General features: G+C 40.3%; 1 protein-coding gene across 1 annotated transcript; it reads left to right on the top strand.

Annotated features, from left to right (window-relative positions):
• The first annotated feature begins 10,289 nt into the window (after positions 1 to 10,289).
• LOC137598554 (gamma-crystallin M3-like) lies at positions 10,290 to 12,314 on the top strand. The gene is made up of 3 exons (XM_068318812.1): positions 10,290 to 10,732; positions 11,299 to 11,541; positions 11,646 to 12,314. Exons 1-3 carry the CDS (start codon positions 10,700 to 10,702, stop codon positions 11,922 to 11,924), a joined length of 555 nt encoding a protein of 184 aa, XP_068174913.1. The 5' UTR covers positions 10,290 to 10,699; the 3' UTR covers positions 11,925 to 12,314.
• The last annotated feature ends 2,176 nt before the right edge of the window (positions 12,315 to 14,490 follow it).

The following is a 14,490-nucleotide window of genomic DNA, read 5'->3' as shown; positions in this document are numbered from 1 at the left end:
GACCATTATGAAAGTAGGTCAGGGTAAAATTTCGATGCAGTAATTTCACATCCTCCTTTAAATTTTCTCAGATTTTGGATGCCACATTACTTACTGACCTCCATTCATTTTGAATGAGTACATTTTATGGGCGACGCAGTGGTGCAGTGGGTAGCACCCCTTATGCCTAAGAGCGAGGCTTTGAGCTTGATTCCTTCCTGTGCGAAGTGTGTATGTTCTCCCAGTGTTAGTGGGTTCTCCCTGGATTCTTCCAACATATAAGAACATGTAATTTAGGTGATTTGGTGACCTCATGATGAGTTGGTGTCTTATCTGGGGTGTACCCTGCCTTTTGCCCATATCTGGCTGGGATAGGATCCAATTACGGTTGTCTTGTCTTCAAGAATGTGGATGCATAGATGGATGGACACCGTTTTCATCCACACCAAGGATAATATGTTTTTCCATGTCTTTTTTCATTTGTTAGTCACTGATTTGTGTTGTTTCATGTTGTCTTGAATACATTCTGACACAGAGCAAGAAACACTTTGCCTGGACCAGGTGTCAACAATACTCTGCTTGTCTTGCTGGAACCATAATTAGTGTTACTACACAAGTGTGAGTGAGCTCCAGTGATTATATTGTTGGTACCATTTTAAATCAGACAGAAGAGACCACATGAGCTCAGAGGTGTGTGTGTGTGTGTGTGTGTGTGTGTGTGTGTGTGTGTGTGTGTGTGTGTGTGTGTGTGTGTGTGTGTGTGTGTGTTGTGTGTGTGTGTGTGTGTGTGTTTGAAGTACGTGAGTAGATCGCTGCCAGTTACCCAAAGCAAAATTAATGAAAATAATTTTCTGTTAAAAATTGTGCAATTGATTATACCCAGAATATATGAATTATTTATTATATATTCTGCCATTATTTTGGGGATGACAGTAGGAGGGGTCTTCAATGAAAACCTAATCTCTGTCGGTAAACCCTGGCAACACAGTGTCTCAGACCCCTCCTGCCACCCTCACAAATTCCATTACCAAAGCAGTGATCACATTTCCCAGGGACACCAAGCACCATTGGATCTGAAAAAGATGCAAACAGAAACATTAATTCAATGTACTTGTGCTGTATGGTGTCTAATTTCTAATTGTTGCAATATCACATTACTGACCGCGGGCTCCAACAATTTACTGAAGCCAGCAGAGAGAGAGAGAGAGAGTATGTGTGTGCGCACCACTCTAGCTCCCACTGCATGGTTACAGGCCCCTTGTATATGTGTGTGTGTGTGTGTGTGTGTGTGTGTGTGTGTGTGTGTGTGTGTGTGTGTGTGTGTGTGTGTGTGTGTGTGTGTGTGTGTGTGTGTGTGTGTGTGTGTGTGTGTGTGTGTGTGTGTGTGTGTGTGTGTGTGTGTGTGTGTGTGTGTGTGTGTGTGTGAACACAGGATGAAGTGTGAGGAAATTGGAAAATCAAATTTGTCTAGAGTGATCCATGATACTGGACAACCTCATCTTGGTTGGGTTTCAGGGAACAGGCTTTGAGTGTAAGGATGTTTGTGGGTTGGTGTGGATGCATTAGAAAGAGGGACATTTATTTTCCAAAATAAACGAGCATTTTTAGTCGGATATGTAAGCAGCATACAAGAAGAATGGTAGAAGAATGCTGAGTTTTGAACCACCAGGCAGGAGGCCTAGAGGAAGACCAAAGAGGAGGTTTATGGATGTAGTGAAAGAGGACATGAAGGTAGTTGGTGTGAGAGAAGACGATGAGAAGACAGGGTTAGATGGAGGACACTGATTGGCTGTGGCGACCCCTGAAGGGAAAAGCCTAAAAGGAGAGAAAGAATGTTAGGTGTGCATACTTCCTAATATCTGGCATCCCATGACCCCCATCCCATCAAACTAGTGCAGAAATGCAAACGAAAAGACAAAATAAAGGAATTATTCTTTGAATACTAGCAAAATGCAGGCTAGGATATGAATAGAATATATCATCCCCTGGCCATGAATTTTGAGCAGTTTACATGGGCAAATTACCCCCTTCTAATAAAAACTTAAATAAGGAGTCAAGGAGAGAGGGAGGAGAGAGACACAAGCTGGATTTAAACCACTGTTGCAGTAATGATAGTGTTTGCCTGTGGCCAAACACATACAGAGAGAGTTTGGATGCAGCAAAGAGAGGATAATAGCACAGAGAATTATTAGACAGATCCCTGCAATCTGTGTTTGAGTCAATTCTTTAGCCTTATTACACACTGCAATGGAGTGGGAACTGGTGGGAGGGGAGGGAGGCTGAGTGATTTAAACAAGTAATACAGCATTACAGGCAGTAAATCTTCTTTTCCTTTCGGCTTTTCCCTTCAGGGGTCGCCACAGCGAATCAATTGCCTCCATGTAACCCTGTCTTCTGCATCCTCTTTTCTCACACCAACTACCTTCATGTCCTCTTTCACTACATCCATAAACCTCCTCTTTGGACTTCCTCTAGGCCTCCTGCCTTGCAGTTCAGAACTCGGCATCCTTCTACCAATATATTCACTATCTCTCCTCTGGACATGTCCAAACCATCTCAGTCTGGCCTCTCTGACTTTATCTCCAGAACCTCTAACATGTGCTGTCCCTCTGATGTACTCATTCCTGATCCTATCCTTCCTGGTCACTCCCAGAGAGAACCTCAGCATCTTCATCTCTGCTACCTCCAGCTCTGTCTCCTGTCTTTTCCTCAGTGACACTGTCTCTAGACCAAACAACATCGCTGGTCTCACCACAGTTTTGTACACCTTTCCTTTCATTTTAGCTGAAACTCTTCTATCACACATCACACCTGACACTTTCCTCCACCCGTTCCATCCTGCCTGTACACGCTTCTCCACCTCTTTTCCACACTCTTCATTGCTCTGGACTGTTGACCCCAAGTACTTCAAATCCTCCACCTTCTTGATCTCTTCTCCCTGTAACTTCACTCTTCCACTTGGGTCCCTCTCATTCACACACATGTACTCTGTCTTACTGCGGCTAACCTTCATTCCTCTCCTTTCCATGACAAACCTCCACCTCTCTAGCTTCTCCTCCACCTGTTCCCTGCTCTCCCATCAGATCACAATGTCATCTGCAAACATCACAGTCCATGGAGATTCCTGTCTAACCTCGTCTGTCAGCCTGTCCATCACCATAGCAACAAGAAGGGGCTCAGAGCTGATCCCTGATGCAGTCCCACCTCCACCTTGAACTCCTCTGTCACACCTACACAAACCTCACCACTGTCTTACAGTCCTCATACATGTCCTGCACTGCTCTAACATACTTCTCTGCCACTCCAGACTTCCTCATACAATACCACAGTTCCTCTCTGGACACCCTGTCGTCAGCTTTCTCCAGATCTACAAAAACACAATGCAGCTCCCTCTGGCCTTCTCTGTACTTCTCTATCAACATCCTCAAAGCAAATACTGCATCTGTAGTACTCTTTTTTGGCATGAAACCATACTGCTGCTCACAAATGTTCACTTCTGCCCTTAGTGTAGCTTCCACTACTCTCTCCCATAGCTTCATTGTATGGCTCATCAGCTTTATTCCTCTGTAGTTGCCACAACTCTGCACATCTCCCTTGTTCTTAAAAATGGGCACCAGCACACTTCTCCTCCATTCCTCAGGCATCTTCTCACTATCTAAGATCCTGTTGAACAACCCAGTCAGAAACTCTACCGCCACCTCTCCTAGACACTTCCATACCTCTACAGGTATATCATCAGTACCGACTGCCTTTCCACTCTTCATCCTCTTCAATGCCCTCCTCACTTCATCCTGACTAATCTTTGCTACTTCCTGGTCCACAACAGCCACCTCTTCTAGTCTTTGTTCTCTCTCATTTTCCACGTTCATCAACTCTTGAAAGTACTCTTTCCATCTTCCCATCACACTACTGGCACCTGTCAATAGACTTCCATCCCTATCCTTAATCACCCTAACCTGCTACACGTCCTTCCCATCTCTATATCTCTGTCTTGCCAACCGGTATAGATCAGTCTCTCCCTCCTTACTGTCCAACCTAGCATACAATTCATCATAAGCCCCCTGTTTGGCCTTTGCTACCTCTACCTTCACCTTACGCTGCATCTCCCTGTACTCCTGTCTACTCTCCTCAGTCCTCTCAGTGTCCCACTTCCTCTTGGCTAACCTCTTTCTCTGTATACATTCCTGTACCTCCTCATTCCACCACCAAGTCTCCTTATCTACTTTCCTTCCAGATGACACACCAAGTACTCTCCTACCTGTCTCCCTGATCACATTAGCTGTAGTTGTCCAGTCATCTGGAAGCACCCCCTGACCATCCAGAGCCTGTCTTAACTCCTTCCTAAAAGTCATGCAACACTCTTCCTTTTTCAGCTTCCACCTTTTGTCCTCTGCTCTGCCTTTGCCCTCTTGATCTTCCTCACCACCAGAGTCATCCTACACACCACCATCCTATGCTGTTTGGCTACACTCTCACCTACCACTACTTTACAGTCACTGATCTCCTTCAGGTTACACCGTCTACACCAGATGTAGTCTACCTGTGTGCTCCTACCTCCACTCTTATAGGTCACTCTATGTTCCTGCCTCTTCTGGAAGAAGGTATTCACTATAGCCGTTTCCATCCTTTTTGCAAAGTCAACTACCATCTGTCCTTCTGTGTTCCTCTCCTGGATACCAAACCTGCCCATCACCTCCTCATCACCTCTGTTTCCTGCACCAAAATGTCCATTGAAGTCTGCACCAATGAAACTCTCTCACTTCTAGGCATGCTCTGCATCATTTCATCAAAGTCCAACCAGAATTTCTCCTTCTCCTCCTCCCGCTCACATCCTACCTGTGGAGCATACCCACTAACGACATTGAACATCACACCTTCTATTTCTAGCTTCAGACTCATCACTCTATTTGACACTCTTTTACCTACAGGACATTCCTAACAAACTCCTCCTTTAAGATAACTCCTACTCCATTTCTCTTCCTATCTACACCATGATAGAACAACTTGAACCCTGCTCCTAAACTTCTAGCCTTGCTATCTTTCCACCTGGTCTCCTGGACACACAGTATGTCTACCTTCCTTCTCTGCATCATGTCAACCAACTCTCTACGCTTTCCTGTCATAGTTCCAACATTCAACGTCCCTACTCACAGTCCTATAGTCGTGGCACTCCTCTCTCTTCCTACGAACGCACTTTCCTCCTCTCCTTCTTCGACAAGCAGTAGTCCAATTTCCACTGGCGCCCTGTAGGTCAACAGCGCCGATGGCGGTCGTTGTTAACCCAGGCCTCGACCGATCCGGTATGGAAGTCATAGGTTTGATTCGCATCTTTGATTTGGCAAAAGTTTTACGCCGGATGCCCTTCCTGATGCAACCCTCTGTATTTATCCGGGCTTGGGACTGGCCCAATAAGACACTGGCTTGTGCCCTCTTGCGGCTACATTAGCATTATAGGCATTAAATTGTGACAGTAACTACTCATACCATTCAAACTGAGGCATTAAGGCAGAAAACAAGCCATGCTCCCACTGTCTCTTCCTTCCTCCTCTTCTCACCTTTTTCCCTTTCACTTTCTATCACTATTTTCTCACTCAATTTCTCCTTATTCATCTCTACATTCCTCCTCAGTTTCCATAATGCTATCGTACTTCCTTTCTTATCCTCCACTCTTTGTTTCTTCATCTTCCTCTGTTACTTTTAAAGGCTTTGGAGTCTCCCTGGGTAATCAGGATCAGTGTTGTTTTATACATGTAACGGTGAGGGTGTTTGGAGGGGCAGAATCAATAAGAGCCATTACCTCTGCTCTCTAATGATGTATCTGCCTCCTGTCCTCCTCATTTCACACCACCCCTTGTCTCAGCTCATTTCGACCAAGTACCTAATATTGGAATGGAGAAAGTTATGAATTATCAAATCCCAAGGGCAATGTGCTGCACCGCCAGTTACCCAATAAATAATGACCCTCCTTGGCTGTATATGTGAGTGTTTCCTTGCTGATATGAGTGTGTGGAGTCGGTGTTTGACATGGACCAGCCAATTCCACCCGCTTGTGACACTGACACTTAATTCGTCTGACAGAAAAACACACATGCACGTAGACAGTCTTGTGTTTTTTTAAGGTTGTGTGTAGATGCTTAATAGCACTACAGGATTGACACTGCTACATGTCAGGGTCAATATTGACAATAGAAAATGACAAAATCAGTCTCCTGTACATTATGTTCAGAATCATGCCGAAGTGATTTATATTAAGGGTCAACAATCATTGACAGTGATGATTAATTTAAATGATTTAGCATAGTGAGGTATCATGGTCACTCTCTTACTTTCCTCATCGTAATTCTATCACTATATTAACCACACGGAGATAAAATAATAGCCTGACCTCTACAAATCAAATTCATTTAGGATGTCTTGCATTTTAGCTATTGTTTTTTTTTTTTTTTTCTGGCAGTGCAATGATGTGAGCACAATAATAAATCAGATGGTGTCGTCACGTTACCCTCCCTGACACAACCTCAAAGTGTGTTACGGTTGAGTATCTCACTTCCAATCTGTATGCCAAGGTGACCGATCCACACACAGACATAAAGCTGCGACTTCTGCCAAGAGAACAGCTTCATCCTCTTGTCAGTGTACTTGATAGTGTTGTCTGTTGCCAGCTTGACTACCTGTGGGTTGAAATGAACAATGCAGATACAGTTAACAGTGGGTTCTTGAATGATGACTTATTTTGGTAGTGGAATTTTATTGATTGATTTTATTGATGGATTTTAAAGATGGACTTAAGTGACTTTGAGAGCTGATGAATTACACTGATGGGAACATAAATTACCCGGTATAATATCAGACGTTAAAAAAAAAAAAATTGAAGCAAATTCCACAGATAACATGTTTCAGTGTATTTATGTGTTAAGTTTATGTTTATATTTGAATGCTCCAGACTGGTGTCGGTATTCTTACCACAGTGACTTAGAACTACATCAGCTGACAAGAATGTGAGAGGCGCATCTGTTTAAATATTCAGTAATGCTTTTGATGTTTGTAGTTGTGTTGCGGTGTTCTCGTGTCTGTTGGAGAGGTGAACTCATTCCCTTTTTCATCTCAGATAACTTCTGTCATTATTTGGAAAATACAACCCTATGCTGCTGGGTAGATCCGTCTGTGTGTGATGATCGTCTTTGTGGCTGGCAGTGTCGTTCCTGCTACATGTTGCTTTTGAAGATGCAGTACATTGCTGGGAAGGAATGCAAATGCTAATGGCTGTAGCCCAAAATGGAAAAATGAAAAGGAAAATAGGGAAGGAAAAAGACTAATTTTAAATGAAAGGGCTGCTGGTGTTTAGGGATCCTCTAAACTTCAGAGCGTGTTTCAGTTCCACCATTGCCCCTTGGCTATTAAAGACATCTTGCCTCTCCCTAAAGAATTTAAAACCTATAGCGAATAAAAGACGGGACGAGGATGGAGAGGGTGGGGAGAAGAGGGTGATGTTGGTCTTTTGACAACCTGTTAAGTCTGGATCTGTGAGGCTTGAGCGCTTACCGGTATGTGTAAGCCTCTGTCCCCCCTCCCCTCGCCTATCTGCAGCCCTCTCTCTCCCTTCACAGACAGGGGCGGTCGTTCTCAGTCAGCGCACATACTCCGCTTGGCCAGTATGACTCGGAGTCCACAGACACAGGGCTGATTCAAAGAGAGGAGGGGAGCTCATGGATGAGGGGCTCCTGGAGTCTCACAGATCAGAGGCACAGAGACAGTAAAGTGAACCATTCCACTGCGTATTATCAGTGGCACGGATAAGGTACAAAAAAACAGGACGGGGTTCACAGCATTATTTTTGCTAAACTATCCATGCATGAGTTTTTCCAAAAGGAACGTGGTTTTATTTTTATTTTTTACTCTGGGAAGAAGGAGTCTTCTATGAAACAGCGACGTAAAATAAAAGTTTAAGGAAATAATCTGAAAGGTCTCGGAGCCTAGAAAACTCTTCATGCCACTCTCTGGGATTGTTTAGGTGAAGGAGACTGTACTTTTGTGTGACCTTTTCAAATTTGTGGACAGAAAAGGGTTTTAGAGAGTGAAGGATTTGTCTTTGTTGAACTGCGAAGTGTTCGCTCAAAGGAAGGCAGCTCAGAGACAAAGTAGAGACACAACCAGGAGTACATGATCAAATATTCATTCATTCATTCATTCATTTATTCATTCATTCATTCATTTATTCATTCAGGACCTGGCTAAGGTGGATTGAATGTTTATTTTTAGTTTTAGTAAATACTCCATCCAGACAAGAAGGTAAGCAACCAAGCAGAATTACATGCTTCATAGAAAAACTTGCCTGTTATGTGAGTAAAACAAAGAAATGGCCACACAATGGAATGTCAGTGAAATTGAAGTGTGTGAAGAAATGTTGACTAGAATTCTTTTTATATTGTGTCCACAGCACAATGCGGAAGTAAATATGAAATTGTCATCACATGGGACAGACATGGATGAATCTGTGACTGCTAAACATTAGAGTATGTGGTCTTGTATGTCTCTGTGAGTTGCAAATAAGCAAATTTGATCATTCTTCTGTGGGAGAATGTGTCTGCTGAAGTGAAAAGAATGGTTACAGTGGTCAGTCTTCTGTCTGATGCTGTCCTACAGCATCATCTGCTCAGTAGGTCAACTTTAATTTCAAATGAGAAATCCATGGAATTGAAAACATCTGAGATTGACGTAGAAATGTTTTCATACAGGTAAGGAGATCCAGATGACCAACAAGTTGTAAAATAAAAACCAACAAAAACAAAAACATTGTACATCCAATCTCTGTTCAGGCGTTCACAGAGATGTGGATAAAAGAAGGACAATACGCTGCAAATGACGCATCGACAGGAAAGCCAGATGAAGTCAGATGTTCGTATCTTGGGGAATACCTTTATGGAAAAAATAGATTTATGAATTGAAGTAGAAAAAGAAACAGAAAGAAGTCAGAGCTGTAGTAACGGATAGAAAGTCACATTTTCTTTTTGTGACTTTTATTGTAAATTCAATATAACTATTTCATGATGTAATATCACACACACATCCTTCTTTACCATGAGTTGGTGAATGGATACTTCAGCTGTGACGGGACCCTGCCCTCCTTTGTGGAATAAAGACACAAGACGAGTGTTTTAAGTTAATGTTCACGTAACCAATCATTAATTATGCACAGGCAAAGTATTCATGTTTATTAGTTGATAATTTTTTTTTTTTTCATAATTTAGAGAGGTTTTGGATGTTTTTAAATGGCTGGAATTAAATTAAAAGACTTTAGTTACCGGTAGTTTTATTTGACTTATGAGTTGTTTGCGTTATGAATTCAGTCATGAAAGGGATTACACTTGTATGTCGAGGTAACACTATACAAATATGTATATGTGTGTACATATGTATGTGTGTACATATATGCTATATATGTACAGTATGTGTGTGTGTGTGTGTGTGTGTGTGTGTGTGTATGCATATTATTGTCATACACAGTATATTAGCATTGTTAATTGGTTCCAGGAATTGGGACGTCCGTGGAAAAATGTTGAATGAAATTGTCTCCAGGCTAAACTGAAAATAACCATTCCTATTTCTGTACTGTACTTTATTTATTATTTATTAATTTATTCAATAATATTTGGTTAATACAAATCTATTTTAAGGGTACAAACAATTACATTTAAGTTTTATGCTATAGTACAGAAAAAAAAAATTGCTATCTTGTACACACACACACACACACACACACACACACACACACACACACACACACACACACACACACACACACACACACACACACACACACACACACAAAGAAAAATTACAGAACATTCCATGATGACAAGTATTTTCAATAGATGTCCTCAGTTCAATTTTTTAAAATATTTTTTTTAAATTTTCTATACTTAGATAAGTACGACAGCAAAAATATATTTTCATTCATTTGTAATCATTAATAATATGACATAAACAAGTTGGAACATTTAAATATGCATTGAGTAATGGAGCACAGATTACAGAAATTGTCTTCTAAAATGTGTGACCTTTTTTATACCAATTTGGAGTCAATTAAAACCAACCTAATCACAAATAATATGCTTATTTTAAACCACGTTTTGACAGAATGATAAAATAAATAATAATTTAAAAGGTCTGTCAGAATCCCAAATCTTGATTATTTACATAATCCAAAATTATAGTTTATTGTGTAATAATCTGTTAGCATGTTAAATATACTCTTCCCCTTACAATTTACAATTACTTTGCTTTAATGATCATCACTGGGTGTTATAAAACAATGCATACGTATGCAAGACGTTTCTCATGCTTCACCTGTAAAGTCAGTGGATGTATTTATGACGCACTCACGTGTCAAACGGGGAAAAAAAGGTTGCTGACCAACCTGTGTATGTCACACTGAATACACAATGTTAAGGTGTGACCTGATTGTTAACCCTTTCACCTCTGTCACCCCTGCGCTGTGCGAGAAACGGCTGCTGAAAGACTTTCTGAGCCCATTGGCCCCTGGAAATGTCGACAATCTCTCCATATTCAGTCCATTTCTGCAGACTCAGGGCTTTTAGACAAAGAGCCAGTTTGTGGGTCAGGTATAAAAGGAAAGGGTTAAACTAGGTAGGGTACAGTTTGGTGCAAGCCTGAGAACGACAGCAGCTCTAGCAGCAGCAGCAGCCCACTGACGAGCAAAATGACATCCACTGGAATGAACATGATGGGCAGGGTAGGCTCTCTTTGATTTCACTTTCATCATTCTCATGCAATTAAACAGGATATTCAGGATATTACTGTTGAAGTTTTTAAACACAGGGCGTGTAACTTGACCAAAATTACTTTACAGCTACTGCTTTAAATATTTGTTAATGATAATGAATCATAGGGGCATGTAATGTAAAAAGGTTAGTGGTTAAAGTTGAAGGTTGAAGTCCTACCTGCCAGAGTATTTTGATAGTAAAAATGATCTTTGGAGCAGGATTAAGAGATTATTAATTAGTGGGCAGAAACCCCTCAAATAAAATCAACAAATGTCAATGTTTCTTAAATCTGCTGATAGTATACATGGGCCATGGAACATTTACTGTTTCACAGTGTATCTTCTTGTTTTTGCTGCCCTCAAGTGTCAAAAATTTGTTAATTTGGGTTTAAAGTAGAACAGAATGTTATCCTACGTCAAAATAAAACCCGATTCAGAAACAGTGAAGATTTATAAATTAAAAATGAGCATGTGTCATCCATGACATTGACGCCAGAGCATTCCGAAAGCCTGAAATTTTCTAACTTTCTTTTCAGATCATCTTCTATGAGGACAGAAACTTCCAGGGTCGCTCCTATGAGTGCATGAGCGATTGCCCAGACATGTCCTCCTACCTGAACAGGTGTCACTCCTGCAGGGTGGAGAGAGGTTGCTTCATGGTGTACGACCGCACCAATTACATGGGCAACCAGTACTTCATGAGGCGTGGCGAGTATGCTGACTACATGAGCATGATGGGTATGAACGACTGCATCAGGTCCTGCCGCACAATCCCCATGGTAAGAAGTCATGCCAGGATAGATTTGCTGTAGACTTGTATAAATGCAACTGTTTATTTATGCAAATCAAGCTGAAATCAACCCCCTCCTCCTCTGCTATTCAGTACCGAGGATCCTACAGGATGAGGATCTATGAGAGGGAGAACTTCGGAGGTCAGATGTATGAGCTGATGGACGATTGTGACAACATCATGAACCGTTACCGCATGTCTAACTGCATGTCCTGTAACGTTATGGATGGTCACTGGCTGATGTACGAACAGCCCCACTACAGAGGCAGGATGATGTACTTCAGGCCCGGAGAGTACAGGAACTTCATGAACATGGGCGGAAGTGGAATGAGGTTCATGAGCATGAGGCGCATCACTGACTCTTGCTATTAAACTCTCTTTGCACTCAATAAAGCTGTCATAAACTGAACTAACAGTGCATCTAATTCGTGTTTTTATCTTTCTGTATCTTTCCTAACATTAGCATAGTCTGCATGTCAGACTTATATTTCTGGCTGTAAGTCATGAAATTACAAGACCAACTATAGAAAATCCTCTTTCAATTACAATTTTTTAATCAAAAAAATAAGTTATTGATTGTGCTGAATTTTCTACTCTTGTCACCATGGTTCAAATGTCTTTTTTGTTTTGAAATTTGGTACACAAATACCTATCCCCCATCTATTCTTTGTATAGGCTATTGGGTGGTAACAATAACTTGATTATGTCAAGTTTTGTCAATATTATGTGATCACAATTTGTTTGCTATGACCTTAACTAACAAAAAATAGTATTAAGAGATTTAGACAACATTAAAATTAAAACATTACATTTATACAAAGGAAAACCTATGGCCACATAACCTGGAAACTTACATACAGTTTCATATGCCAGAGGAGAACAGGGTTAGGCCTCATCTCTAACCCAGGGCTCTGTCTCTGTCTCCCTGCAGCGTCAGTTATATTTGATCTCATTAGACTTTCATTAGATGCAATAAGAAGAACGGCCTGAATAAAAGTGCCTTTGTGTGCACTTCCATGCCATCTCCTTTCTGAAAAAGAGGCATATGCTTAATGAGGAGAAGATGGAGTTGGACTTGTTGTTCAAGCTTACCTTTCAACAGATCTCTAAAATTTTAAAGAAAAAAGAAGCCAAGGATAATTGTTAAACAGAAACAATTAGAATTAAGGGACCTGGCTTTGTTTTTGTATTACTTCGGAGATTATATTAGATCCATATGTCCTGACACATGTTAATGGCTGCTGACTGCTGATTCTTTGAGTCACTGCTGAGGGATACTTACTTAATTTAAGTACATAATTGTTTGCTAGTGTCTTGTTAGTTTCTCTCACCAACTGTCATGTTCAAGTTGGATAGTCAGATTGAAGAGTTATCTGCAAAGAACAGTTATATTATTATCTTTTTTGATTTTTAGCCGTCTAGATTATTTTGACATAAACTGCTGAGTTTTTGAAATGTTACCTGTTGAGATTCTGCTTTTTATCAATATGCTTTTCTTTAGCACTTCAATTTACCCCCAAAAAAAGGAAGAAGAAAGGAAAGAAAAATATGGTTTGTGTTTCCATCTGCAATGTGATACAGTGTATTTCAGCAGAAAGAATTGTTCCTATTTTCTAGTTTCTTTGGGTCTGTGGATTATTTTGAGTAACTGAGTCATGATATCTAAAAAGAGACACTGCTGGTATTTTTAGAGCATTTTATTTATTTTTATAATGTACTTTAAAAAAATGTACTTTTCTATGGAATTTCAAATAAACTTTCACCTTTAGATACCCCAGCGCTTGCTGCCTCTCTTACTCTTCTTATAGTGTGCCAGTTTGAGTCTCAATGAACCATACCTTTAGTTATGATCAACGTTTTTCCTGCTGAGGAGGAATCAATAAAAGTGTGAACCTGCAACTACTCCTATAAAATGAATCCATTGAACCAGTGAAATCTAGTGGTACAAAATCAATATCATTTGGGTTGTTTACTTATAAATTTAGATGTCATTGGTGTGAAATGTGTAGATCACCATTTTTTTGACAGACCCCTTTCGGTGATGAGACCAGCCGGTCTGCTGATAGTAAAGAAATGCGTTCTGTGGAACTTGGAAACAAAAAAACCAAAAACAAAACAGAGCTCTGCAGAACTGTTGTACTCTCCTTTAATGGTTCAACATTGGTTCTCCATTAAGTTTGTAAGTTCATACTACTTCAAAGCCTTACAGTGTTGTAGTTTCTTGGTTGTTTTTTTTAATATTGTATGAAATTTACATTTTTTGAGCTTCTTCTCATGTTTAATCATCTGTTGGTTTTCCTGTTCATCCATTTCCTGTTTCCAGTTCCTGTTTCCTACAAGCACATGGTTTTCACTGGGTACAGGGAAGGAGAAAGGGTCTAACAATCGGGTGTTTTTTAGTAATTCTATTTGTTGCTTACTTTTCTGTTTATTCTCTTCTCTTGTATATATGTTTAGGACTTCAGTTGTTTATTTATTTATTAATTTTTGTACTATGCACTCTATTACTATAAGTAAGGAATTCATGTCAGTGAATAAGGGGTAGGATTAAATGAGCTTATGCTTCATCCTCCTTTTCCGACATGTTTTGTGTATTATTACTATTATTATTGTCTTGATTATTGTTGTTATTTTGCACATGTTCAAAATAAAGCATTCATTCATTCATTCATTAATGTTAATCTGTCAATTGTGTTGGAATGATTTCAGTGAATTGGAATTGTTAATATTGAAATACCAAATGATATTAATCCTAACCAGACACATTGAAATTTAAAATGTGTTTAATATGGAATAATGTATTGAGAGGAGATATCTTGTTTCCTTCATGTGAAGCTGTGACATGATCCTAGGGGTGGATAATTAGCTCCATGCAGATGTTGAAAAGGCTGATATTTAATCCACAGAACCATTATAGACTTAGTTACATTATATTATA

Source organism: Antennarius striatus, chromosome 1 (genome assembly GCF_040054535.1).
Source record: "Antennarius striatus isolate MH-2024 chromosome 1, ASM4005453v1, whole genome shotgun sequence".
NCBI lineage: Eukaryota > Metazoa > Chordata > Actinopteri > Lophiiformes > Antennariidae > Antennarius > Antennarius striatus.
Note: the sequence above shows the minus strand (reverse complement) of the source record. Positions and strands in the feature narration are given on the sequence as shown.

Coding starts and splice junctions, on each gene's coding strand:
- LOC137598554 (XM_068318812.1), top strand. CDS start 10,700: ATGACATCCACTGGAATGAACATGATGGGCAGG. Junction 10,733..11,298: donor GAATGAACATGATGGGCAGG/GTAGGCTCTCTT, acceptor CTTTCTTTTCAG/ATCATCTTCTATGAGGACAG. Junction 11,542..11,645: donor CCTGCCGCACAATCCCCATG/GTAAGAAGTCAT, acceptor TCTGCTATTCAG/TACCGAGGATCCTACAGGAT.